This window comes from Acytostelium subglobosum, assembly GCF_000787575.1.
Source record: "Acytostelium subglobosum LB1 DNA, scaffold: scaffold15, whole genome shotgun sequence".
Taxonomy (NCBI): domain Eukaryota; phylum Evosea; class Eumycetozoa; order Acytosteliales; family Acytosteliaceae; genus Acytostelium; species Acytostelium subglobosum.
This window is the reverse complement of record NW_012236518.1, coordinates 180714-207900: the sequence shown is the minus strand read 5'-3', so window position 1 is coordinate 207900 and position 27187 is coordinate 180714. Positions and strand designations below refer to the sequence as shown.

Sequence of the window (27187 nt, the reverse complement as noted above, 5' to 3'; positions counted from 1 at the left end):
AGTTACTCTACACCTATATATATATAATATTTATTGTTGTTTGGTTGCTGCAGCTGCTGTTGATGGTGCTGCTGTTGATGGTGCTGCTGTTGCTGGCTGCTTCCTTGGTCTACCGCCACCGCCACCTTCTGGCTTGCTTGGTACTACTACTCCTCCTGCTGCTGGTGGTTGTGCTCCACTTGCTACCACTGGAACAGCAGAGTTGTTGTTACTGTTCGACTTTTGATGTATCTTTGGCTTGTTGTTGGCACCCTTGTTGTCTGAATGATGTTGGTGTTGTCTCTCCCCACTTGTCGACATTGATTGTCTATCGTGTCTATCATGTCTGTCATGTCTGTCGTGTTTGTTGTCATGTCTATCATGTCTATCTCTATCTTGCTTGTTGTTATTGTTGTTGTTGTTGTTATCCTGTGCCTTTCTATCCTTTCCACCCTTCTTGCTATTGTTGTTATTGTTGTTGTTGTTGTTGTTGTTTGATGATGCCTTTACATTGTTGTTGTTGTTACTCTTGGCATTCTTCTTCTTCTCCTCAACCTTTAGCTGATGCTCTCCAATGAACAGTGGACCAGAGGTGGTGATGTGCTCCAACACTTTGTGGACATGCTCCGACTTGTCAAACTCGACAAAGGCATAGTCGGTCAAACAACGGATGTTGGCAATCGATCCGAATGGCGTGAATGTCGCACGTAATGACTCCTCCTCGATCAGATGCTTGCCCTGTTGCACGAAGCTAACAAACAATGTGCTTCCCTCCTTGTGATTCTCCTTTCCATGTGCTGTTGCTGTTGCTGTTGCTGCTCCTGCTGCTGTATGAGTTGATGTCGATGTTGATGTTGTTACTGGTGCCACGACTATTGGTTGGACTGTTTGAACGTGAGGTACTGGTGCAACATCAGACTTGGCAGCGTTCAACACAATGTCAGCATAGGAGAATGACTTGGGTTGGGCTGGGGCTGAGGCTTGGGCTTGGGCGGGGGCTGGGGCTTGAGCGGGTGTCGATGTTTGGACGGGTGTTGGTGGTGGAGGTGATGGTGACGATGCCTGAGATGAAGTCGGATGAGCTACTTCACTTGGCGTCACGGCAGTCTCTGCAGCAACAGATGGCAAGGCCTCTTGATGTTGTGGCTCTGCATCGAGTCCCGAGGTCTTTGATGGTGAAGCACTTCCAGATGAAGCCTCATTGTCCTCCACAGCCACCAATCTATCATTTGATTGAACAAAGTCATCTGAAGTCACTGAAATCACTTGATTGAACTCATTAGTTGCAGAGGCCTCAATAGATACTTGATCAACTCTTTGTGTCTGTTGTTCATCATTTGCTGCTGAGGCTGCTTTTTGTTGTTTGTGATTGATTGATTAGTTGAGGCCTCGATCAATCAATCACACTCATACACATACCTTCATCTGGAATATCATCTTGTTGCTCCTCCTTTCCATCAAAGACCATGATGTCATTCAAGACAAAGTAGCTGGACTCTGACTTCTCAAGGAAGAATGAATGGAAGAACTTGTGATGCTCCATGGACTTGATCATCACACCAGTGCAAGATACAAACAGACCACCATTAAGTGACTCTTGAGTATCAATAGTCTTGATTGACACCTTGCTTCCAAGTAATCCAAGCTCCATCACCTGATTATGGATACTCTATATTTGATTGAATGAGTGAGTGATTGAGTGATTGAGTGGAATGATCCCAGGTCACTACTACATACCTCAATACCAACTACTGATGATACACTATCTACTTGTGTTCTTCTTGTGAATGATGACTTGTCATGATAGAAGTGCTTGAGATTCTCTGGATTGGTAGAGAGCACTGTATAGTACCTCATCAAGAAGATGGCTCCAATATGCTTGGATTTATCATTCTGTTGTTGATCAGACATATTATTATTATTATTATTACTATGTATATATATATGTATATATTAAAAGAGATAGATAGATAATAGGTATGATCTATGTTTGGTTGATTGATTGACGGATTAGTAAGTGATTGATCTTTTTGATTGATTGATTGAGTTAACATACTTTGAATATGCTAGCGAGTTTGCGAGAGCACCAACAAATAAACCCAAATTGGATATATATATGGATAACAAAGATATAAAAAGATTAGAGATACAGATAAGTAGAAAGTGGTGTTCAAAGTTCTGACTTGTGGAGTCATGATGTGGGACCTCTACAACTCCCCACACACTCCTCTGATTCATTCAATCATTCAATCAATCAAGGTCCAAATCAAATCATTGAAAAAAAATGAAAAAAGATGAACTTTGACTTGTTTGAACATCATAATGGCGCCTTTCTTAACTCATTCATTCAATCATTCATACTTCATTCAATCATATATATATTTACATAAGAATGACAGATAGTGCAACAAGAGTACATTATATAACTCAACGTGCAGGACGTTTAAGATGTTATAATCGTCCATTTCACAATGATTATGCTTTGTTTGCAACAGGTTCAAATCAAAAGGTAGGTTGTCCTTCAATGTTATAATGATTGATTGATTGAATGAAGGTACTTACAAGATATGTTGATATGTATAGTGCAATAATATAGCATTATGGTCAATAGATACTAGATCACAATCAGAGGAACCTGAACAATTGTGTGCCTTTCCAGTAGGTGGACTGGATCATAATGTTACCGATATGAGATTCGTTGATATTAGAGGTGTACCAACTATTGTATATGGTGACTCTGATGGCTCTCTTACACTGTTATCAGTATCAGATCTACCGGCAAAGTGTATACAACCTGCTGCAGCACATCACAAGCATAACAAACAGCAACAGAATGGTGAGGACTCTGATTCAGCCGCCGCCAACACAAGATTGACCAAACAGAAGCGTTGGGAGCATGCACATCGTGGCGGTATCAACTCGATTGACAACAGCTTTGACAACGAACACATTGCAACAGTTGGTAGCGATGGATCCATGAACATATTTAGCCATGAATACGACCAACCAATCTACACAAACAGTAAGCGTCGTTGTGCGTCTGATGATTGAGTGAGTGAGCGAGTAAGTGGACCATTATCATGACTGACACATCCCCGTCAATCAATCAAACAATCAAACAGAGAAGATCGATGGACTGTCAATCAATGCAGTGCGATACATGAGCAATAATGAACTTATAACATCAGGCGTCAACTCTGTTCTTAAGTTCTGGGACATCAGATCAGGCTCAAACAGTGCTCCAATCAAGACAATCAAACAGTATGACTGACTCGGCGACGATCACAATCAATCAAAGTACTCACTCACTTGCTCATTCGCATCACATCACATCGATCAATCAACAGAGTACAATCACAAATGTCGACAGTGCACTGTATTGCCGTGCATCACGATCAACCTCATATCATAGCCACCGGTAATGCAGATGGATATGTATCAATCTTTGACTTTAGGAACTCATTCTCAATCGATCAGAACAGGAATCATACATCCAATGGTATGTCTTGGTTGCGTTTATTCAACTCAATTTGCTCGATCGCTCTGTCTACTAACACGCTGACCAAACGCGGCACGATCAATAGTCTGGGAGGTATCATTCAGTAGAGCAAAGTCTAGCCAGGTGTACTCTTGCTCAGAGGATGGCTCGGTGTACCTGTACGATTACAACCGCGACAACAAGATGACATCGGCCAACATGTTTGATGTGTACAACAAGGTGGTGCAACCAGTGATCTCCAGTGGTCTGACGGCATCATCAATCGACTCGTTCGACATCAACACATCGCTGCAGACACTCATCTGCTCGAGCTCCACGCAGAGTCTTGTCATAAAGTCACTGTCATAACTTGCCAACACAACCTGATCAAGTGTCTATCTATAGCTCAATCTTTGATCGAAGCTTCTCAATGATCGTCTCCATCGTCATCAACTCCTTGTGCTCACTGACATCTATAGACACCACCTTGTTCCTACTCTTTAGACCCTTCTCCACTTGTATCAATCTTCGTCTGACGCCTAACTCCTGGGATTGATTGATTGATCAGTCAAGGTTGATCATGTATGAGTGACGTGGCGTGGCATCACTTACATCAGATAGGAAGTCTACGACCTCATCATTAGCCCTTCCATCGATTGGAGGTTGTGAGATCCTAATGTCGATTGAACCATCATCTCCAACACTGACAACAGATGATTGCTTTGCATTGGGATGTACATTGATATTGAGTTTGATCACTCCTTTGTTCATACTTGACGCCGATGACGATGAAACTCCTCTTGAAAGGATAAGTGTTGTTGTTCTAATGTTCAAGAGCGATCTTGTTGTTGTCAACATGTTGTTTGAAGAGTGAGTGATTGAGCGGATTGAATGATCCATCAGATGAAAGGAATGGAAACCAAATTAGGAATTGAACTTGTTATTTATGGGTTGGAATGGTTCCAGCCCCAAACCACCATTCCCACCAAACCCTCAATCAATCGATCATCCAATTACCATTTCAATCATCTATTGGCTTGAATATGGTCCTTGCATTATTGAGTAGTGTATCATGATCGAGAATATATAATCCATATTGATTGTTGATCACGATGTAATGTTGTTGATCATCCAGTCGACGAATCATAGATTTGAGACTCTTCAAATAACAGTTTGTTATGCCGCCACTACAGTCCATATATTGTCTAATGGCATCCTGAAGATCATGGTGCCACTTCATTGTCAATGTCTGGACATGTCCACCAAACATTGATTTATCCAACATTCCAGGTGCCTCTGGAGTATCAAGGTCCATCCTCAAGTTCTGGATGCGACAATGCTTGAACGTGTCCATTGTGATCAACTCTGATATGTTGTTGGCATACCTAAGTGATGTCAATGATGATGGTATCATCTTACTGGTAAGTGTTTGTTGGAACTCTGATCCAAGTGATAGGTGAATGAGTGAGTGTGGCAAGACTAGTGATCGATCAAACATCGAGCCCAGCTCCAATGTTTGAAGGGACTTGGGCAAAGTACCCGGTACCAACGGTTGATTAAATTGATGTCCAAACTTTAGCCTGGTCAAGGACTCGGGCAGGACTCCTTGTTGGATAGGTCTGTTGAATAGATACCCGAATTTGAGTGAGCAGAGTCCAGAAGGGAGCGCACCAGGCATGATGTGGCTGTTGAAGGATGATCCAAACACAAGCTCCACCAATGATCTGGGGAGTGTGTCGGGGATCAGAGGGTGGCCATTGATTTGGTCCAAGCGCAGGTAGATCAACGACGATGGAAGTGCACCAGGAATGAGCTGATGTTGAAGGTTACCATTATAATACAATGTAGTGAGCGAGCTTGGTAGCTGGCCAGGATAGATCTGCTGTTCATATTGGAGGCCCAGCCGAAGCTCGCGCAGATGTGGTGGGAGTAAGCCATGCTCAAGAGGGTAATCGAACTTGTTGCCGAAATAGATGTATGTGATTGATCGTGGGAGTGAGCCTGGCTTAATAGGTTGGTTGTAGCAGAAATTCAAAGAGAGTGATGTTATGCCCTCTGGCAAATCACCAGGCTCGATCAATTGATTAAACCGTGATTCAATGCTAAACCTGATCGAAGTAACCTCTGCAGGGAAGGTCACAGTCCTCAACGATTGATTGAAAGGCTTCTCCATCATCACACTCAACCCATGGCCATCGTTGTTATCGCTGGGCCACGGCCTGAATGGCTTATCACTGTGCGATTCAAGGTCAAGATCAAAGTCTGCAACTAAAGTATGTGTAATTGATTTATTGGGTGAATGAGCTATTGACTTAAAGGCTTTGAGAGATACATACATTGTGGAAGACATTGATGGAAGTTGGCAAGTTTGTTAAGGTTGATTGAACATCGATATTGTTTGGCACAGTGGCAAGTGATTGTTGTCTGAGCGATTGAATTTCGGATGATGTATATCCTCTTGCATGTCATCACATAGCAACACACATCCAATGGCTTATCCAAGCACTCAACTATATGTTGAAGTATTATAACAGGTAATGAATCCATCTTACATGTGTATACGAATGTGTGAACGAATGTAAATGATGTGGTCTGAACAATCGCCAGATTTGGCAACCATCAAATCGTTTTGTGTGATGGTCGCCTAATTAGGAAATGGAAACAACTTGTAAAGTGGAGATACAATTGTAAAAGATCAATCAGGTATTTATTCCACCTGATGATCATCAGGTAGACGAACAAAACAGACAAACATGTTTAAAGGAAGGACTGATGGATACGACGGAAGGTCGACGATTAGACGAAGCAGACTACTTCTACTGCTGATTCTTTGAGAATCCTTTGGCCTCGCCTGCACGATCATTAACTTGTTCCAGATAGGCCAACTCCTTCATGATGGTCTGATCGTTGGGTGCCAAGGACAACGCTCTCTTGAGGTCCTGCTCGGCTGATCTGTAGCTACCAATCGCCAGGTTGCACTTTCCACGCAAGTACAATGACTTGACATTGTTTGAATCCTCAGTCAGCACTTCATCCAATATCCTCGTGGCATTTGGAGATATCTTGTTCTGGAACATCAAGCAGATAGCCTAGTAATGAATGAATGTTAGGATGATGTGATGATCATTGACCAGGACAGATGTACTGAACTTACAATATTATTTTGGATTGTGAACTTTAACCTCCTCAACTCTTCATAGTGAACACCATTGAGAGAAGACTCCACTCCATGCAAGTTCAACTTGGCGCTGTAATACTCGCTAACTGCCTTGGCGTACGCCCTGTCCTTGAAGAAGATGGCGCCAGTGTCCTTGTGATTGAGCACCTTCTTGATCTTTGTATAAATTGCTGCTGGATAGTTGCCGACATTCTCGCCCCTGTTGACGGCTTCGATGTAGTTCTCGTACTCTTTGGCCCTGCCAGTGAAGTTGACCACCTGGGTCTCTGTCTCGGCAATGTCTGCCTGGGCCAAATGCATGTTCTTCATGCCCACCAGTGAAGGCATGTGTAGTGGACGATATCCAAGAGCCTTTGAAAAGAAGTCTCCTCCAAGTTGTAGTAGGTCATCCTTCTTGCGTCTATAATCTATATTAATAAGTTTGGACTGGAGTCATAAATATCCATCCATGGGTAATGTTAGTTATTCTGATTGGAGGATTGGATTGGGCTGGACTGGTGGACCTACATATTCACAAAGGATAGCACCAAGACAGTAACATATCTCAACATTGTATTCTGATTCATCCTTGGTCTGAGCCTCAATCTGCTTCAATGTTTGAAGGCCAAATTCAATGAGTTCCATTTCCATTGCATCCCTTCATTGATTGATTGATTGAGTGAGATGAGATGGTCCAGATTTGTCATCCCATTGTGGAGAAGTCTCTGTCTTCTCTCCTTCCGTTTCTTTCATTCTTACTTACTTTGACCTCAACAACAGGAATGTTGCCTCTGTTATTCTCTCAGCATAATGTGATGGTATATTCAAATTGTTGATGGCCTCTTGGAACACAGGCTTTTGTTCATACAATGTCATATCACGTACTGCCTCTACAAAAGTATCCATCTCTTTCTCTATCTCTTCTATGACTAAGTTGTGTGTATATATGAATGTAAAGTAATATGTAATGTTGTTGTAACTTGAATGAATAAGTGAGTGAGATTGCAATGAGGCAATAACCCTTGAATGAATGAAACACACTCACTCAACACTCAACACACTTAAATTTATGAGAATCCACACAAGGACACCGACCTTGTCTTTGACTCACTAATTCTCCCTCATCCATTCATTCATTGACAAGTCTATCAATCAATCAAGTCAATCAAAGTAGACCATTGATTGTATCCTATATAAGCTTGGTTATACTGGTATTTATTATTAAATCAAAAAGAGTTGTGTGTGAGTGATTGAGGATGGATTGGACAGACGGACTCATTCATCTCCACATAACCAACATATTGTATTGTTGTTGTTATTGTTATTAGTTGTTGTTGTTGTTGTAGAAGTTAGGTTGTATTAGTTGTTGGTTGTTGCCTGTTTGCCGTTTAAACTGATGCGCGCTTGTGGTTATTATTGTACACAGATGAACTGGCTAAGCTAACCTGCCAATATATATATGTTGGTTGGGTTTGGTTTGGTTTGGTTTGTTATTGTTGTTGTTGTTGTTGTATAGTTGTATAGTTGTCCATTACAATGAGGTTGAGAGAGAGAGAGAGAGAGAGGGTAGGTGTAGCGAGAGGGGAGAGGGAAGGGGGATTGATTACAAGATAAAGTGATAAACAGGGGAGGATGAGTAGTTCACTAACTGGGAGGGGACGACGACAGACAGTCTGTTTACAAAATGAGACATCCAGACTTGGAGGAGGTCTTCTTCTTGATTGGTGGGTTGATGACGGCTCTGATGGCCTCGTCGAAAACGTTCTTGAGTCCCTTCTGGGTCAGGGCCGAGCACTCGAGGTACTTGACGGCGTTGATCTCCTTCATCTTGGCCATACCCTGCTCGTAGGAGATTGGGTTGAGCTTCTTCTCCTTGAGTCTGTCGAGGGTCTCCTTGTCGTCTCTCATATCGAGCTTGGTGCCGACCAGGATGATTGGGACGTTTGGTGCGTGGTGGCAGATCTCTGGGTGCCACTTGGCAGTGACGTTCTCAAAGGAGGATGGTGAGATGATGGAGAAACAGATCAAGAACACGTCAGTCTGTGGGTATGAGAGTGGGCGGAGACGATCGTAATCCTCCTGACCGGCAGTATCCCAGAGACCCAAGTTGATTGGCTTTCCGTCAACCATCACATTGGCGCTATAGTTATCGAAAACGGTCTATAATTATTAATTAATTAAATATATTATTAGTAATCTATCGATCATTCATTCAATCCTTATTCTTCAATCATTCTATCAATCAATCAATCATTAAACCTGAGCTGTTATATATCGCATTCTTCATAATCCCAACAAACTATTCGACTGATTGATTGATTGATCGATGATGAAAGATGAAGAATAAAGGTTAATCTAGAAGAGATTGATTGGATACCTACTGGGATGTACTCGCCTGGGAAGGCATTGGTTGTGTAAGAGATGAGCAGACAGGTCTTTCCGACGGCACCATCACCAACAACGACACACTTAATTGCTTGCATTATATTATATTATTATTACTTTGATTTGATTGATTATGACTATTTAGTACAGAGATAGGGTAGTGAAGAAAGAAGAGATAATGAGTTAGAAGTTAGCGCTCTTGTGGGCGGTAGTGTGTGACTGAGGTTAGAGTGAGAGTGAGAGAGAGTGCACAGAGACAGAGACAGGTGGGTGTGAGGGAGAGGATCAAACCCTCCTACCTACAAACAACACAAAAAAAGAAAAGAACATAAAAAAAATAATCATTTATCAAAATCGTTTAAAGAGTGTGGGGGTGAATGAGTGCAGTGCGATGGATGCGCACAAAGATGGTGGGCCATCTAGCCCAAGCACAAACATACGAACACAAGGTGGGTTGGTGAGAGAGGGTCAGGGGGGTGTTGTTTAGTTGTTGTGGTTTGGTCCAAAGAGGGCGCTCGATGATCACACATTGTGTTTGAGTGTCCAAGTGTTTGATTGACACCCTTGAATGGAATGGTCAACCAATCCAAACAATCACCTCTCTCTCTCTCTCTCTGTTTACTGTTGTATCTCTCCATGTCTGTAAGTGATGTGATGTGATGTTGAGTGTATCTTCGCATCCATCCATCTATCCATCTTTGGAGAGATAACGAATTATCTGTGGAACAACACATAATATATATGATTGATTGATTGATGATTGGTGATTGATTGTCCAAACACTTACAATGTGATGAACACACGTGTGCAATGAATGAAGTTCTTTAGAAGGAAAGGAAGAAAGAATGAATGCTATGTTGTCGAGTCGAGTTTGTAGCTAGCTGGATTGTTGTTGTTGTTGTTGTCGTAAAGGATATTGAGCTCGAGTTCAAAGTGAGAGGTGGACGATGTCAATTGTGTCACACAACTCTCATAAACACAACAACACACAATACGACATGACACCTTGGATTGAAAGTCGTGGTGGTGGAAATATAATTGACCATGGCTGGCTGGCTGGCTGGCAGACAGACATCGATGTGAGATAAAGTCGGCTTGGTTATTATGTCAATGTCCAACAACAATTAATTGACGGCGGATGGACGGGTATTGGTCGCACTCACGCCACACACATCGATCAACAACACACTTATTCTCTATCTCTTTCCCTTCTTTGGTACCAGATTAAATTAAATAGAGATAAATATGTATTATCTGTGTGTATGTATGTGTGTTTGATTGATTGTCGTGCTTTGTCTCGTGTCGTGTAGTGGGGGATTGGTTGGATGGGTGGGTGGGTGGGTAATCAAGATCACCCGAGTGTGGTCGCTATATCGAGTGACGGGTGATGGATTGGTACATGTCCAACAGACATAACAAGACATGTTATATATATGTGTCCATTGGTATAAGTGGAGTTTTGGTAATTTGATTGAGTAACATACTTTAACTAAATAACTTGATTGATTTGATTGACTTGATTGACTAGATTGACTTGGCTGTTGATTGAATGATTGATTGGAGCTTATACAAAACAATGATATATATTGATCTATTTAGTTAGATATATATTACTTATATTATTGATTGTATGAATGTTAATTGGATGTCGACTTGTTGTCCTTTATACAATAAACAAGTTGACATGTTCACAGATACATCTATTTTTGTCAACAACTACATCAATACACACAACACATCCTTTTGCAAAAACTCATGAAACAAAATATTTTCGCTGAATAACAATCAAGGATTTCAATGATTGTTGCTTCACGACCAAACCCATCCTACTATTACTAATCCTTCATATTCTATTATTTGACAAAGTCCTTGAATGAACTTGATTGAACCTAATTAGGTCAACAACTGAGTTTACCATTGCTAATGGAAAGTAGTCTGATTGATGTGATTGATCGATTGATTGATTGACACTTCAATATCATTCACAAAGACGAACTAATGTCCATTCCTATCAAACTACTCCAATTCCAACTCCATGGACATGAGTCCAATGTTATTACTTTCACCATAAATATATAAAGATGTAGTTGTACTCTATTCCAATCTATTTCTTTGGTTATCTCTTGTGTGTACTCATGTTCAACTTGAAAGTTTCAAATTGAACTGTGGACTCATGGGGTTCGTTCGTCTTTTGTCAATGCGTCTCTGCACATCGCAACACATAACACAACATAACATAACTAGTATTATTATAATGTGTGGAATATCATTCATTATCAATGGTGTCAATGTGTTGGATCCTTTGAACTCTGCATCATCTAATCAACAACATGTTGGAGACAAAGAAGAAGATGATACATTGTTGTTGTCAGACACACAGTCATTGTTGGATGACTTGATTGTTCGACTCACTAATCGTGGTCCAGACTCTGTTATCCAACAATCAAAGACTATAAAGACTATTGGTCAATCTGGTCAACGACCACCAATACATATAACAATGGTGGCTTCAGTGCTGGGAATGCGTGGCGAGCTCACTGTCCAACCCTGTCAAGACGATCGCGGCAACATACTAATGTGGAATGGTGAGCTGTTTGATGGATACGACATTGGCGTGCATGACAATGACACACGTCTACTTCTCCATCTGTTCAATCAAGCCGACATTGGCGGTGGCGGCAGCGGCATCGACCCATCCACATTTGTCAACATAATGCTCAAGATCAAAGGACCATTCGCCTTTGTTTATTGGAATGAATCAGCGCGTCGACTATGGTTTGGCCCGCGATGTGCTTGGTCGTAGATCACTATTGGTCAACAAGACAAAACAAACATTTGTCTTGTCGTCAATCGGTTCATTCCCCGCTGGTATCGATGACAGCAAGCCAACTACCTTGCCTCATTGGTGCGAAGTCAACACATTTGGATTGTACTCTATTCACTTCCCAGACATCCTGGACGATGACACTGTCGTACGACTCGAGTCACACTCATGGGATGGCAACAACCAAGTCAACATCGGCATTACCACACTCGACTATGACGCCGCTGACAATGATGATAATGACAACGACGTTTCCACAACCACAACCACGACCACGACCACGACATCTACGACTACAACAACTACTACCACGACTACTGGCGCGAACACGAATATACCTGACCCAGCAACAACAGTAGCTGCAGCACTACTTGTGGACCAACTACACTTTTATCCATTTGGAAGAAGGACGGTGATGACACCGCCCGCGGACCAACCGCAATGGGACCAGAAGGTGTTTGATGGATATAGGGATACATTGTTGGTTAGACTTAACAAATCGATTGAGACGCGTGTGATTAGTCTGCCGCCACTCAGTACATCATGTCCTCAGCTGATACGACCGACATTCTGTGCCGACCAGCCGACGCCACTGCCGAGTCGCGTCGGAATCATGTTCAGTGGGGGCCTGGACAGCATTGTTTTGGCAGCGATCACACATCAACATATACCCGCAGGAGAACCAATACATCTAATCAACGTGGCCTTTGGCAATGACAGCTCATCGATCGAGGAGTTTGACAAGGTGCCCGACCGCAAGACTGCCATCACGGGCCTTGCCGAGTTGCAGGCGATTGCGCCACAACGTGAGTGGCTGCTGATCAAGGTCAATGTGACGGACATGTGGATGGAGTGGGCCAAGCCCATCGTCTACCAGCTGTCCTACCCAGCCATCACCATCATGGACATGACAATATCCTTGGCACTGTGGTTTGCCGCGCGTGGCGAGGGCCTGGTGCATGGACGCGAGCAAGAGTATGGACGCGTAATGACCACATGCAAAGTGTTGCTGATGGGTTCAGGTGCAGACGAGCAACTGGCAGGCTACGGACGACATCGCAGTGCATTCGCCAGGGGTTCCTGGCAGGTGTTGCAAGGCGAGTTGAACAAAGACTTCAACAGAATATGGAAGCGCAACCTTGGTCGTGATGACAGAGTGATCAGCAGCAATAGACGCGAGCCAAGATTCCCCTATCTCGATGAGAATGTCATCGAGTACCTCAACAGTGTGCCCCTATCCTACGTTTGCGATCTCAGTCTAGCACAAGGCACTGGCGACAAAAGGATATTGCGAGAGGTAAGTCATCACTCAATCACATTCGGTCATGGAACCATTCCAATCAATCAACAAACAACATGTTCACTGTGACCCATCACTCATCAATCAATCAAACACTCAATCAATCGTCCAAACCAATCAAACAATCACTCGCTCATTCAATCAATCGTCCAAACCAACCAATATGGAATCATTCCAATCGCCCACACACTCAACCGATCACTCGATCCCTCACTCACTCGATCCATCAATCAATCACTGCACTTCACTTACAGCCCTCATAACATATTCGTGCATCCCAAGTTCGTGACGTGTTGACCATCAGATGAACTAACCTCTTCGTTACCGTCCACCCTGATCTTCATTAGCTCGCAAAGACATTGGGCCTTACAGCATCGACTTGTTTAATCAAGAAGGCGATCCAGTTCGGATCGAGGTCCAGCAAGCAGCTGAACAAGAATGTTCCAGCAAGGATCACCCAGAAATGCGGTGTTCAGACCTTTTCATTCAGCAGACCACTCTATCAGCCCGAGCTAGAAGGTGGAAGTGGGAATGCGGGTGCCAATAAGACAACAGCCAACAAGAAGAAAGACAGATCAAAGATAACAAAGCCATCATCTCCAACACAACCAACACCAATCGCGCCAATAGGAGATGTTGTTGGAACCAACACATCATCATCATCTTCATCAGGGCATGGGCAAGTTGGTTCTACTGCAGTACCACCACATCAGCCAACGACACAATCACACAAGTGATGGATGACAAGGTCAAGGAGATTGGACCAAGGTGAACCTATAAATGAAGTAATATCTCTTTGATTGTTTGATCACATTGGTTGATGGGCCGCCACACTGACTCGTGCTATTAGACTGAGCACTTGGAACCCTCCACCAATCAATCACACTTCGAAGGTTCTCATGGGAGTTCCTCTTCAATTAATAAGTAGCCGATTGCGGGCCATCATTGGGCCGGGGCGAAGTGTGGTGAGTGGTTAGTGATTGATTGGCGTGTGGGTCCATTACCACCACAAAACACCCTAGTTTGGCGATCAAACTTTGGATTTAGACTGTTTTTCGTTGGATTTATGATGTGGGTGCTCTGGGACGACTGGCCTTCGATTGGCCATTTGATCAACTACTACCTTGCACAGTGTAGGTCTCTTGTCTAATACCTCGAGTGATGGATGGGACGTGGCCGAATGGTCAACGGTTTACGTGATAGTGGTAGTGTATGTGTGAGAGGGGGGTGGTCAACTGCTGAAGGCCATCTCTATTTCAGGAATGATTGATTGATTGATTGAATGAGTGATTAAGTGAGTTTGTTAGTTTTCTCTGTTGTGAGCGATTCAGACCTCATTCATTCATTCAATACTTTCTCCTCTTCCTCCTCTACCTCCTACACAAGAGAGAAGACACTCTTCTCGTTCATCATCCATCATCCATCATCCATCTGCCTACCCTATCTAGACACACATACACACACACATACACATACACACCTTTATATATACATAATGACCAAACAACCTACCAACGGTTATGTCCTTTGGACTAGTCTAGCGTCTATCCTCCTCCTCATCAGTTGTTGTTGTATCCAAACATCATCAGCTGCCAACTATGCAGGTAATACTTTGATAGATTGATAGATCGATTGGAATGTGATTGGAATGATTCCAGGTCACCCACTCCCATCCTCCTCGTCCTCTTCGCCAAACTCACACACACTCCCCCATCACTCAATCAATCACTCAATCACAGCTGATCAAGTAAATGGAAATCCAGTAAACATAACATCAATCCCATCAGTTCCAGTGAATACAAATGTGATCACTGTGATTGGTGATCTGAGTGGAATGGATCGTAATTTGTTGACGATCAACTCAACTGATGGCCATCAGTACTTGCTCAACTTGATGGTGACGACCAACAGCACTGTGATCACTCTCGAGAGGAATATACCACTGAACGTCAACATGTCCTTGTACTACGCGAGCGACGTCTACCCCATCAAGATAACATTCACCGCGTGCCAGGCAGGCAAGTGCAACAACGGCACATGCAACGTCGATGGCCTGTGCGAGTGCTTCCCCGGCTACACCGGCACCACGTGCTCCAAGCAATTGTGCTCAGGTAACCCGATGTGCTCGGGCCACGGAACATGCTCGGCACTGGCAATGTGCGTGTGTGACGAGGGCTTCACCGGCTGGTCGTGCGCATCCCCCTCCAACTACACTATGCGCTCCGAGATTGAGTTTGACAGCGTGCGACCCTGGTGCAACTACTCGATATACGGCAACCTCAAGAACGGCTCCATCCTCGAGCACCCAGAGGAGGAGCTGAAGTTCAGCATCAAGTTCTTCTCAGTGATCGAGGTCGACTCGACTGGCCAATACGTGCGCGACGAAGAGTTTGGCAACATGACGACCGAGGGCAGTGCAACAGACTTCACCATGTCGGGCACAATGACCGATGGCGCCAAGGTGCTGATGACGATGAACATATCCAGCTCGTACAACATCGTCAAGTACATGAATGAGAGCGTGTCGATGCACAACAACACGGTCAAGTATGCCATTCGTCTCAGCGAGTACAAGTTCAAGTCCAGCCTCAACTACCTGCTCATCACATTCAACGTCACCAGCGGTCTGGACGGCGACTGCTCGATGTTCCTTAACAGGACGACCCGCTTCTACGGCAACAGCTACCAGATGCCCATGATGGGCTACGGTCTATATGGCGCCTTCCCCAACAGAGGCATGCTGGACGGCCGCCCCTTTGTGCTGACGAACCGCATGCTCAACAACCAGCCAGGCGCATTACTGAGCGGCATGGTAGTGCCGTACTTCACCGACTATGTCGACATTGACCCAGACTTTAGTGTGCTGGTGCGTTCATACTCAGCGTCGGCCAGTGAGGACGGATCAAACATCACGTGTCCTATTCGCCAAACCGGCGACAGTGGACGGGCGACATGGTTCCTGCCCGTGGTAGTGGTCGTGCCAGTTATCTGTGGCGCCGTGATCATTGCCGCCGCCATCATCATCTACAGGAAGAGCACTACTGCACACATCTATGTGAAGCAGGCCAAGACCAGAGTGACGCTCAACAGGATGTCCACCAAGGTTACCCCAAGTGGCGGTGCTGTCTAAGGCGCGAGCGCGCCACAACAAGTACATACTCTATCTTTATTGTAGTTGACGCAGACACCTGGTTCCACAGAGAGATGGGCCCAGGTAGTAGTCGCGCCCGGACCCGACCCGATCACAAGGTGCACCTTGTTTGTATAGCTTACCTCAATCATTCAATCAATCAATCAAATCCCAAAGTCCGACCAATCATTATTTATAACATACATAAACATCGCCTTCCAGGACATCTGGAAGGGGAGTTCCGCGAGTGAGGATTGTCCCGAGGGAGACTGCCTCTCCTTCCATCCATCCATCCATACATCCAACCATCCATCACAATCAAATAATGTAGTCTCCTGATTGAGAGGTTAACAGTGATATGTATTTACATGTTCGTATCAGGGGAGGTGTAGTACTACATCCATCTCAGCGGCTACTGCCTGGCGGACAGTCGTCTGGGGACGGACGAATCGACCGCGCCAAGTTAATGACCAGGAGGAGCAACCGCTGGAGGGGTGGTGGTGAATCGCGAGAGGCTGGCTTGAATGAGCCAGCCATACCATGCATGCCATGGAATGCCAAGAATCAAATGGTTGGTCGCCACTTATATGTATATAGTCGGTTGGGTTGGGAAGCTTGAGTGATGTCACCATTTAGCAACATGTCTTCTTGACCTCATTGGTGGCAGAGGATGGTGGTTGAGCGCTGGGATCGGTCAGCTTGAAGCCCTCGCGTGGCTTTGGTGCGAGTGACTGATCGCTCTCAAAGATGAGCTTGACCAGCTCGTCGACTGACACGTCGAGATTCGATCCGTTGGTGGCCGACGTCAGGAACCATTTGTTGATTGTGTTTTGCTCGCAGAACTGATCGTAGCGCTTGTAGGGCACGTCCTTCAAGTCGAGGATCTTGTCGCTCTTGTTGGCCAGCAGTATGGTGGGCAGGGGTGCGTCGGGGAAGCACAGATCGACGTTCGCCTTCCACGCGGCGGCCGCCTCCAGCGTCACCTCCTCATCGCTGACGTCAAACACGATGAATGCCGCCTGAGCATTCTCAAAGTAGTGTCTAGTCATATGAGCGTATCTCTCTTGACCAGATATATCCCAAAAGTACAACTCCACCTTTCTTCCACTGACCACCGTCTCTTTACTAATGCAATCTACACCAACTGTAACTTTATAATTCTTTGGGCATCTATTATTGGCGTACTTATTGATTATACTTGTCTTTAAAGTATGTTTATATGTTAGTGATCAAGTTGATTGATTGTTCGGCCGAACTATCCTTTACCTTTCCAGTCCTTGGTCCACCAACAACCAGAATCTTTAACATCTGTTGGTCATCATCTTGTGACATTATTGTAATTTATAAATAAATATATGTTATTACAATTATATAATTATATATGTGTGTGTATATATCTATGTATGTATCTGTATATGTATATTACATATATATGATTAAGTATTGATTAATCAAATGGGCTGGTAGTCGTCGAGAGCTGGGAGAATGAATAAAAAAGTGATCGAAACAACAATCAACCACTTTTCGAAAAAAGCAAAAGAAGGTTCGGCCTGAATACCTCTTGTGTATCCCCCTTTCACCCATCTCAGTTTAGTCTAACATCATTCAATCTCGTCATTACATTCCACAAACATCTTTATCATCATCATAGAGATAATAACAACAACAACAATGAGCAACAAGTTCAAAGGTCTTTTGCGTGCAGGAAGCATACTCAATACGAGTAACAAGACACTTCCTTCATACTCATTCTCACAATTCTTGTCAACATCGACATCGTTGACAACAACTCAAAGATGTTATAGCAGCAACAATAACAAGAATGACAACAATGATAAGTCATCATCATCATCATCATCTAATGGTTCATATGCAGCGGCAGCATTTACATTGTCATTGATGTTACTACCTGGTGCAGTGGCAATGTGCAAGGAATGCTTTGAAGAGACACCAGATCACATCATTCAAATCAAGACTGGATATCAATATCCAAAGAGAATGGTCAACAAAGATCTGAACATCGATCATGCCATTGTAGCCATTGGCAACAGAGTTATGTCATTCCTAAGTATGTACATCATGTCTGATTGATTGAATGAATGATTGAATGATTGACACAAGATACACGACAGAGATCAATGTATATTCAATGGCCATTTATATTGATGATATGGAGTTGACCAACAAGAATGAGTTGAAGGAGCGAGCCAACAATATGCAAGTGGAGGAGTTTACAAAGTCAAGCAAGGAGGTGCTGGACATGTTGATTGATAAGTGCGTGGGCATGTCGTTGAAGATACGCCCAACAAAGAAGGTCACCTGGAATCACATTTATAGTGGACTCGAAACGAGTATGACCAATCTGGTGTGGCGCAAGAATCAAAAGCTGGAGCTGGTCGAGATTGAGGAGTGGCTGACGGACCTGCGCACAGTGATGCCGCCCAACCAAGAGATATCGACACAGTCCGAGCTGGACTTTGTCCGCAACAAGGATGGCAAACTACTCGTGCTGCTGGACAAGCAGTTGTTGCGCGAGATCCAAGACGTACGACTTGGTGACACACTCTTTGAGTTCTATCTTGGCTCTTCGTCCAAGGTGCCCGAGGTGCGACAAGAGTTCTACAGCAAGCTGTGGACCATCCTCAGGAATAAAAGCGAATCAGTGGACATATCTACAATAGGTATCCACTAAACATCATTCGGTTGGTCAATCATTTGATTGACTGTATTCCAAAAGAAAAGTCAATCAGACGATTGGTCTCAAAATTGCAATTTTGAAGAATTATTCAACTTTTTTGTGAATTTGCAAAAACGCGTTTTTCATTGAGGCAATACATGTTCACTCATTCATTCATTTGTCATTCATTGACTTTATGTACATATACACAACTATTACAACAACAACTATATTCACAGATACTTACTTGTGCAGCACTAAGACTCAGATGCTGCTTGTTCATAGTCATTGACGACAAAAAGTAGTAGCAAAGTATTACAGTTACTTTAGATACTTGGTAGCCAAATGATAATGAGCTATAAATCATTCTCAAGTTCAAAGAAGACAAAGCACAAGAGTGACAATGCTACAACAGTACCGATAAGCAACTTCTTTAGAACTCAATCATCAAAGAATAGAGATGATGAGGAGGAGGAGATTGAAGACCCAGACTTTGTAAGCTTCGCTTCATCATCCTCCTCATCATCCTCCAAGAAGTCATCATCTTCAGGCTCAGTAAAAGGCTCGTCTTCGTCTTCATCATCTTCATCATCGTCGTCATCAAAGAGTTCATTGTTAGCAGATGATCGCAGTAGTAGCAACAAGAAGAAGATGATGTTCAGCAGCAGTAGCAGTAGCGGTAGCAGTAGCAGTAGCAGTAGCAGTAGTAGTAGCAACAAGACAGGTGGTTCAACATCACTGAGGGGAGGATTGTCACGTGACAATAAGTCACCACCTGTATCTCCTGTCCTCAACAATAGCGCTTCATTATCATCATCATCCAATGCGTCAAAAACAGCAACAAAGTTTGTTGCACCAGCCCTGTCAACATCATCAGAGGATACCAAGTTTGAGTGCATCTATGCCACCCTAGAGGACTGTCCCGAACGACACTCTGAGAGCCATCTCAGCGAGTACTCACACAAGGATGACTTCAAGTTGTCTAGCATCAGCGTCACAAGTAGCAACAGCAGTATCAACAGCACGAGCAGCAGTAGTATTAAGAAGATCGACATAGTCAGCAGCATCAGCAGTAGTACACCAACAACAAGAAGAAAGACACAACAAAGCACGCCAATATCTTCAACCCCTCCATCACAGCCAACACCTTCGTCGTTGCCTGAGGTGGAAGTGGTGTTGACCAAACTACCAGAGTTCAGAAAGAGGAAGCAGCCAGGCGATGAGTCACAACCAACGCCAACAACACCGCCATTGACACCAACACCAACACTGACACCACAGCAACAGCCAGAAGATATCGAAGAGGATGATCCATTGGTGATCAAAAAGCAACTACCGCGGTCCAAGTTTGCAAGGAAAGACAACGACACATCAATTGGCAAGTCAGTCATCACTGGTATCTCTGCATCCACAGTCTCCTTGTCATCACTTTCGACACATGGCAAACCAATTGTTATCAATGGTCACTCAAGTAGTAGTAGTATTGGTGTTGGCGGACACCAATCACGTGATCAATCCCCATCTACAACAACAACATCCACGATAAAGATTCAACATGGAAACGACTTCATTGACGATATATTCAACGTTGACAGTTATTCGACCACCAAGACAACGGACAACAACAACAACAACAACAACAACAACAACAATAACAACAACAGGTCAGCCAAGACAAAGGACGTCCGACCTTGGATCGAAAAGCACGAGCCCAAGACTGAGGAGGATATCAGATTGGTCATCCATCGCAACAAAGTGGATGAGGTCAAGAACTGGTTCCAAGATCGTTGCAAAGAGATATCGAACAGCACACTCATCGTAAGTGGTCCCCATTCCACCATCCATCACTCATTTACTCACTCACGACACTGTGACATGCCAACGTAGACTCAAAAGATGTTGATAATGACAGGACCGACCGGAGCAGGTAAGACAGCCCTGATCAAGGTAATGGCCAACATCTTCTCTTTTCAGATTGAAGAGTGGATCAATCCCGTGATGGATGTGATCAAGAACCAAGACGACAAGGTCAGGAGTAACTACACGCCACAGTTTGAGACCTTTAAGAACTGGCTAAAGTCAAACGAAAGGTAATTTGATATCTCGGATTTGCACAAGTATATATACATATATCCTAACTCCTTAACAATTAGATGCGATTTGTTTGGAGCGACAACAGGCAAGAAGAAGCTACTCTTAATTGAGGAGTTACCGAATATCCAGCCACATGTTCTCGATGAGTTTAGACAATCATTCCGAATGTTTCTCAAACGTACCATCTATCCACTTATCTTTATCTACTCTGACAGCTTTGCTGGCAACTCTGGACTCAATCAACTACTTGATTATCAACTGCAAAACAATGTACATACAAAGCAGATTGCGTAAGTATCACGAAGCTATTCAATCCTATTCAATCTCATCTTATCTCACACTCACTCATATGATTCCGAATCTAGATTCAACGCTGTTGCCCCTGTTACAATGTTTAAGTACTTGAAGGAAATGACAATCAAAGAGGGATACAAGGTGGAGGACGACATTGTGGAATCGATTCGATTGGAGAGTGGAGGTGATATTCGTGCCGCGATCAACTCTCTCGAGTTTCACTGTGTTGGAAAGAATAGAGAGGTCATTGTCAAGCCAAAGAAGGCCACAAAGAAGAGTGCCTCCGATTCCAAGTCAGCAGCCGACAAGTCCAAGAACAGGGAGCACTCTCTATCCCTGTTCCACTCACTAGGCAAAATACTCTACAACAAGCGAAGTAAGTTAACTTACTCTGGCCTGAACGTCCGACCTTACTGACACCTTGTCAATGTAGTTGCCACAGGAAACAACAACAAAAACCTATGGTACAAGGAAAAGTACAATCGAGCACCTTTGGAGAACATACCTGAGGAGGTGTTTGAACACTCTCATGTGGATGGCAGCATGTTTATATCATTCCTTCACGAGAACTTCTTGTCATTCTACGTGGACATTGACGAGGTCAGCGACACGATGCAGTATCTGAGCGACGCCGACATCATCTCCACCTCAAAGTCACACATCACATTCGACACGGCCAATCCCCAGGCCATGTCAGTTTCACTGCGAGGATTCACCTATTCTCACAACACACCGGCCTCTCGCCAGTACTTCCAGTTTGTCAAGCCTCACTTCCATCAGTCCACACAACACTGTCAGACACTGAAAGACAACCTCCGCGACTTCCTTTTCAATCAACAGTTGATCTCACAGCAATACCTGGCTCAAACATTCCAATCACAGTCAATTACTACATCCAGGTCTACCTCCAACAACAACAGGTCAAGTGGCAGTAGTGGTAGTACATCATCGTCTGGTAGCTTGGCAGCAATCATTCAACCGATGCAATCAATGTCATTGTATGAACAGTCACCAATGTTGTCACACACTCTCCCATTCTTGCTATACATCAGTCGACAACGTAATATCAAACAGTATCATGATTTGAGCCATCCTTACTCAACATTCTTCAAGAGTGAGGGCAAGGCAATGCTCGATCGCTTGGCCATCAATCCCAATGGCTACATGGCATTTGGTAATTTTAGAGAGAATCAACTCAATGACAAGGACACTGTAAAGCAAGAGCGTAATGAATTGGAGACCGATTTCAAATCTGGTGTTGGTGGTGGAGGATCATCATCATCGTCATCATTCAACAACAACAATCGATACAAGTACAACAACAACAACAATAGGTACAACAACAAAAACAACAAGAATAACCAAGATAATGATGATGATGAGGATAGCCTACCAGGAATAAGGATTTTGTATGGAAACAATGAAGTGCTCCGAGAAGACGACATTGAGGAATGAATGAATGATATATCTCAATAAACATCATCCATCCATCCACGTGGATGATTCACGAAGAGTTTTGACATTGGACAGACAAGTAGACAAGTTATTGGATATATTTATTTGTTTAAACAGGACTAATTACGATTTGGTTCCCAAACATCAGAATAATCATTATTATCTTCATTGATATCTTCTTTAACTATGTAGCCACCATTAGAACCTGGTACAAAGAATTCAGGATCATATGGACGATCAAAGTATCCATTTCCAAAGGGTATATTATATTGTAGTTAGATATGAAGAAGTTCAGAAGGCATAATATTGGTGGAGTGATGTGATCAATCACCATAATCATTTTGAGATAAAGTTAACTTACCGGTAAGTGGTGGAGGACTAACCAACGTGGATCATATATATCAATCAAAGTTTGGTAAAAGAGAGATAAATGTTTGGATTTATTTATAGTTTAGGAAAATGTAATTAATTACCATTTATTTATTTGAGTAATGTCAATATTTATAATTATTATTAAAATTAAAAACACTACACAATATAACTTGAACTTGGCTTGTAGTCGTGTGATAAATTATCTAAATGAACATACAATAACACTTTACAAATCTCCAGTTTGTTAGAAATGAAGAGGTTCAATAGGGATACTGTTAGTGGAGGTGATCAATCATCATCATCATCATCAGATAATAATCAACAACAACAAGCAGGTGGTGGTGGACGTAACCAAAAGTATCAAAGGAATGACCAAGGACAGCGATCATCAGACCAACCTCAACCAAATGAGAGTGAGATCGTCACTCTCTTCAGGTCGTACAAAGATCAATTGAATGAATCAGTAAGTATCATTGATTGGACTTGTCTATTGATCACATCACTCACAGTGTCGCTCACTTAATCAGAATGATAGACGAGAGAGGATTGTAAAGATAAGTCGTGATATAACTATCAATAGTAAGAAGGTGATATCTACATTACAGAGTTATTGCTTTGAAGATCAACAACAATTGATAGATCAATCGAATAAGGATCTGGATAAGATAAATATGATGATTGCACAGATAATGAAAGAGTTGGAGAATGAGGAGTATTGGAAGTATCAACGATCATTCACATGGGGACTTCAAGAGTACATTGAAGCCGTATCATTCCAACACTATCTAATGACTCGTAAACTAGTCACTCTTGATGAGATACACAACAAGATAAAGAAGTCAATTGGAAATGTAATGTCTTGTCTGGCACACCAGCCTCAATCATTCATTCATTCAATCCATCAAAGTCACTGACAAGGTTAAATGATCAACAGGAAACAATAGGAACGATAATAACGATTGAGGACTATTTACTTGGACTGGCAGACCTCACCGGAGAGTTGATGAGATATGCAACAAACTGCGTGACACAGAAGAACTATGAAGAATGCTTCTTGGTCAATGAGTTTGTAAGGACCATCTACACTGGACTAAAGTATATACATCTTTCAAAAGACCTTCAATCAAAGGTTACAATGGTTGAGGGCAATCTACAAAAGGTCGAGAAGAGTAAGTTGAACATTCATCCATCCATTCATTCGATGTCATCATTCCAACACGAGACTGATCATCATTCCAATCAATTCCAATCAAATCCAGTCTCTTGTAGTATCCGAATCAGACGATCAGAATTCCCAAACAGTGATATGATGATGATCCAGAGCACTGATGAGTAATAATGATCAATTAAACAATGATGATCGTTCGTTGTAGCATATGTACAATCAATCAAATCAAAACCTGGAATCATTCCACTCATTCAACCAAAATCACCAAACCTGGGATCATTCCACTAGATCAACCAATCAATGGGACTTGTTACAAAGTGGAAAGAACAAAAGGATTTACTTAAGTTGTTGTTATATAGTTGGAGGGGAAAAAAATGATAAGACAGGTGGAAGACAGGGAAAGGTATGCTAGGCTGGAGGGATGTTTACATGATTGAACAGTTCTTGTCGTTCAACTTGGCCATCTCTTGCTCGTACTCCTCACAGGCGGTGATGTACCATACTGGAGGCCACTGGTTCTCTTCCAGATACTTCTTGGTGGAGCTGTCCAGCTTCTCAAACTCCTTTCTCTTCCTCATGGGTTGGTAGTTGGACGAGATAAAGTGCAGACAGAACTTGGACAACTGCTCGGCATTGTGTGCCTTGGCGCAGATCAGCAGTCCAATGATGTCCAACTCCGAGCGGAAGATGCCCACCTCGGTGGCCTTCTCAATCTCCTTTGATATGTACAGCTCGCACAGAGACACCAGACGCGAAAGTCCAAAACGGTTGGCCAGCACCAGGATGCCGACTGAGTCGCCCTCCTCAATGGGTGCGTGGGCTGTGTACAGGTACTCGAGAACGGCCTTGAAGTTGTCAGAGGTGGATTGTTCGACCTTGATTGTGGCATCATCACGCTCCGAGAATGTGCTGGTTGACGCAATGTATGAGTTGATGACGTTGGAGCGAGCATAGATGAATGCCTTGTGAGCGTAGAATGTCTTGCCCTCGACGACAAACTGAATATCCGAGAAGATCTTCTTGTCAAAGAATAGCTCCTTGCTGCGCTCACCAATCTCGTCGTTCAAGAATGTTCCAATGCTTGGGTTGAGATCCTCAGCGCCATTGCCAAGGTTCTTGCAGGCTGAAACCAGATACTTGCACTCAAACATCTCGGCCACTTCAATAGTCTCCTTGAGCTGATCGGTCTTGTCCACGCAGTTTAGAAGGCCAGTGTAAATGAATTCGAGGTAGCGATAGAAGATGCGTCTGCTGATCTTTGAAGCAACCTGGATCTCGACCTGCTCACCGTTTGAAAGCGATCCATCTTCATAGTGAGCCATGGGAACGGTCTTCTTGGCGACGATGCCCTTGACGCGGCCCTCGCTAATGTCCTCTGGTGTGAAGGCAGAGTGATCAGTGTTGAGTGTGACGGCGAACAGACGACGGAACACCTGTGAGGCCGAGCATAGTACTACTCTGTGAGCGAGGATGGGTTTGTCATTCTCGAATGTGAACTTGACATCGGCAAACTTCTGATGATCGAGCGTCTGCTTCATCTCCTTCTCGTACGTCGAGGTGATGATGTTGATCCATGGTGCCTTGCCTGCGGGTGGCATGGCGGGTGGCACTGGCATTGGCTTGCCACTCTTGGTCTTGGTTGCCTTGGACTTCTTGTAGGCGCCAGACATGGTGCCCTTGATGGCAGTGTCAAACAGCTGCTTGAGATTGGTCTGAACCAGTGCGGACGTCTCGACGTAGCCGATGTAGCCTAGCTCCTTGGCCAGGTCGTGAGCTTCCTTCTGCGAGATCTCGGGCTTGCCCGAACCTCTGAGATCGCACTTGGTGCCGACGAGGATCATGGGGATGCCTGGACAGTGGTGCACGATCTCTTGGTGCCACTTGTACTTGACGTTCTCAAAGGAGGCACGTGATATAACAGAGAAACAGACCATGAATACGTCAGTCTGTGGGTATGACAATGGTCTCAGTCTATCATAGTCCTCTTGACCAGCAGTATCAAACAGTCCAATGTTGAAAGGCTTTCCTTCAAACATCACATTGGCAGAGTAGTTATCAAACACTGTTGGCTGATGATTGATTGATTGATTGATTTGATTGATTGATTATGTTAGTGAGTGATGGTCCACATAAGTCTGGATTGATGTTACTTACTACATATTCTCCAGGGAATGCATTGGTAGTGTATGCGATCAGAAGACAACTCTTGCCAACTGCTCCATCACCAACAACTACGACCTTTAAGTTTTGCATTATATTATTATGTTAATATTTAATTAATAAATAAATAGTTTGTTATATATATATATATATTTGTTTGTTGTATATATGATTGATGGATTGATTGATCAATAACTCTTTATAAATCATTGATTATTTGGTCAGATTGAAGGTCCTTCATTAAATGATTGATCTAAAAATATCATCTCAATCGGGTGAACATTGAAACCAAAATTGATTCATGGAAGTTTTTTCATTTATTTCTATATTTGATAGGTGTGTTAGTTCTGTTTTTATACCAAAAATTTGTTTAGGGGAGATAACTATTATGAAATTGTTCTATCCAATAGGGATAAATTCTAATATATTTATATTAAGAAGAAATTTAAATTATTAAAAAAAAATGAGTAAAAATTTCCGCTACAAAAATGAATTCACTCATTCGTTTTTTCACAGCTTCTGTGGCTCAGTCGGCAGAGCGTTCGGCTGTTAACCGAACGGTCGTTGGTTCGATCCCAACCAGGAGCGACCTTTTACATTATAATTTTGAATGTTTTTTGCTCTTCTGTCTTCCTCCCCGGCCGAATTCAGTGTCTTCCACGGCCTCAAGCTCCCAGACATCTTCAAGGTCATCAGCACCYGAGAGGACYTCTT

The 27187-nt window shown here is 43.3% G+C and overlaps 13 protein-coding genes across 13 annotated transcripts; 6 read left to right on the top strand and 7 right to left on the bottom strand.

Moving 5' to 3' along the window:
• Positions 1-30: 30 nt before the first annotated feature.
• SAMD00019534_074480 (hypothetical protein) lies at positions 31-1890 on the bottom strand (the record flags this gene model as incomplete). Its single annotated transcript, XM_012897145.1, has 3 exons — positions 31-1331; positions 1399-1648; positions 1717-1890. The coding sequence occupies 3 exons, from the start codon at positions 1888-1890 to the stop codon at positions 31-33; spliced, it is 1725 nt and encodes a 574-aa protein (XP_012752599.1).
• A 481-nt stretch (positions 1891-2371) lies between these two features.
• On the top strand, positions 2372-3790 carry SAMD00019534_074470 (hypothetical protein; the record flags this gene model as incomplete). The annotated part of the gene is made up of 5 exons (XM_012897144.1): positions 2372-2488; positions 2563-3001; positions 3102-3240; positions 3327-3478; positions 3564-3790. Coding segments are annotated over 5 exons (1074 nt in total), but the record flags the coding sequence as incomplete, so codon positions are not given.
• Positions 3791-3856: 66 nt separating this feature from the next.
• On the bottom strand, positions 3857-4228 carry SAMD00019534_074460 (hypothetical protein; the record flags this gene model as incomplete). Its single annotated transcript, XM_012897143.1, has 2 exons — positions 3857-4003; positions 4070-4228. The coding sequence occupies 2 exons, from the start codon at positions 4226-4228 to the stop codon at positions 3857-3859; spliced, it is 306 nt and encodes a 101-aa protein (XP_012752597.1).
• A 250-nt stretch (positions 4229-4478) lies between these two features.
• Positions 4479-5926, bottom strand: SAMD00019534_074450 (hypothetical protein; the record flags this gene model as incomplete). The annotated part of the gene is made up of 2 exons (XM_012897142.1): positions 4479-5725; positions 5794-5926. 2 exons carry the CDS (start codon positions 5924-5926, stop codon positions 4479-4481), a joined length of 1380 nt encoding a protein of 459 aa, XP_012752596.1.
• Positions 5927-6276: 350 nt separating this feature from the next.
• SAMD00019534_074440 (hypothetical protein) lies at positions 6277-7520 on the bottom strand (the record flags this gene model as incomplete). Its single annotated transcript, XM_012897141.1, has 4 exons — positions 6277-6546; positions 6612-7061; positions 7143-7272; positions 7378-7520. Coding segments are annotated over 4 exons (993 nt in total), but the record flags the coding sequence as incomplete, so codon positions are not given.
• Positions 7521-8291: 771 nt separating this feature from the next.
• Positions 8292-9097, bottom strand: SAMD00019534_074430 (hypothetical protein; the record flags this gene model as incomplete). The annotated part of the gene is made up of 2 exons (XM_012897140.1): positions 8292-8774; positions 8996-9097. The coding sequence occupies 2 exons, from the start codon at positions 9095-9097 to the stop codon at positions 8292-8294; spliced, it is 585 nt and encodes a 194-aa protein (XP_012752594.1).
• Positions 9098-11172: 2075 nt separating this feature from the next.
• Positions 11173-13857, top strand: SAMD00019534_074420 (hypothetical protein; the record flags this gene model as incomplete). Its single annotated transcript, XM_012897139.1, has 3 exons — positions 11173-11727; positions 12665-13120; positions 13471-13857. Coding segments are annotated over 3 exons (1398 nt in total), but the record flags the coding sequence as incomplete, so codon positions are not given.
• A 1100-nt stretch (positions 13858-14957) lies between these two features.
• SAMD00019534_074410 (hypothetical protein) lies at positions 14958-16253 on the top strand (the record flags this gene model as incomplete). Its single annotated transcript, XM_012897138.1, has 1 exon — positions 14958-16253. One exon carries the CDS (start codon positions 14958-14960, stop codon positions 16251-16253), a length of 1296 nt encoding a protein of 431 aa, XP_012752592.1.
• Positions 16254-16885: 632 nt separating this feature from the next.
• On the bottom strand, positions 16886-17585 carry SAMD00019534_074400 (hypothetical protein; the record flags this gene model as incomplete). The annotated part of the gene is made up of 2 exons (XM_012897137.1): positions 16886-17455; positions 17520-17585. The coding sequence occupies 2 exons, from the start codon at positions 17583-17585 to the stop codon at positions 16886-16888; spliced, it is 636 nt and encodes a 211-aa protein (XP_012752591.1).
• Positions 17586-17924: 339 nt separating this feature from the next.
• Positions 17925-18945, top strand: SAMD00019534_074390 (hypothetical protein; the record flags this gene model as incomplete). Its single annotated transcript, XM_012897136.1, has 2 exons — positions 17925-18321; positions 18386-18945. The coding sequence occupies 2 exons, from the start codon at positions 17925-17927 to the stop codon at positions 18943-18945; spliced, it is 957 nt and encodes a 318-aa protein (XP_012752590.1).
• A 336-nt stretch (positions 18946-19281) lies between these two features.
• Positions 19282-22773, top strand: SAMD00019534_074380 (hypothetical protein; the record flags this gene model as incomplete). Its single annotated transcript, XM_012897135.1, has 5 exons — positions 19282-20748; positions 20818-21020; positions 21084-21314; positions 21390-21694; positions 21752-22773. 5 exons carry the CDS (start codon positions 19282-19284, stop codon positions 22771-22773), a joined length of 3228 nt encoding a protein of 1075 aa, XP_012752589.1.
• Positions 22774-23666: 893 nt separating this feature from the next.
• SAMD00019534_074370 (hypothetical protein) lies at positions 23667-24475 on the top strand (the record flags this gene model as incomplete). The annotated part of the gene is made up of 3 exons (XM_012897134.1): positions 23667-23996; positions 24080-24314; positions 24405-24475. Coding segments are annotated over 3 exons (636 nt in total), but the record flags the coding sequence as incomplete, so codon positions are not given.
• A 263-nt stretch (positions 24476-24738) lies between these two features.
• On the bottom strand, positions 24739-26566 carry SAMD00019534_074360 (hypothetical protein; the record flags this gene model as incomplete). Its single annotated transcript, XM_012897133.1, has 2 exons — positions 24739-26382; positions 26468-26566. 2 exons carry the CDS (start codon positions 26564-26566, stop codon positions 24739-24741), a joined length of 1743 nt encoding a protein of 580 aa, XP_012752587.1.
• Between the last annotated feature and the right edge of the window lie 621 nt (positions 26567-27187).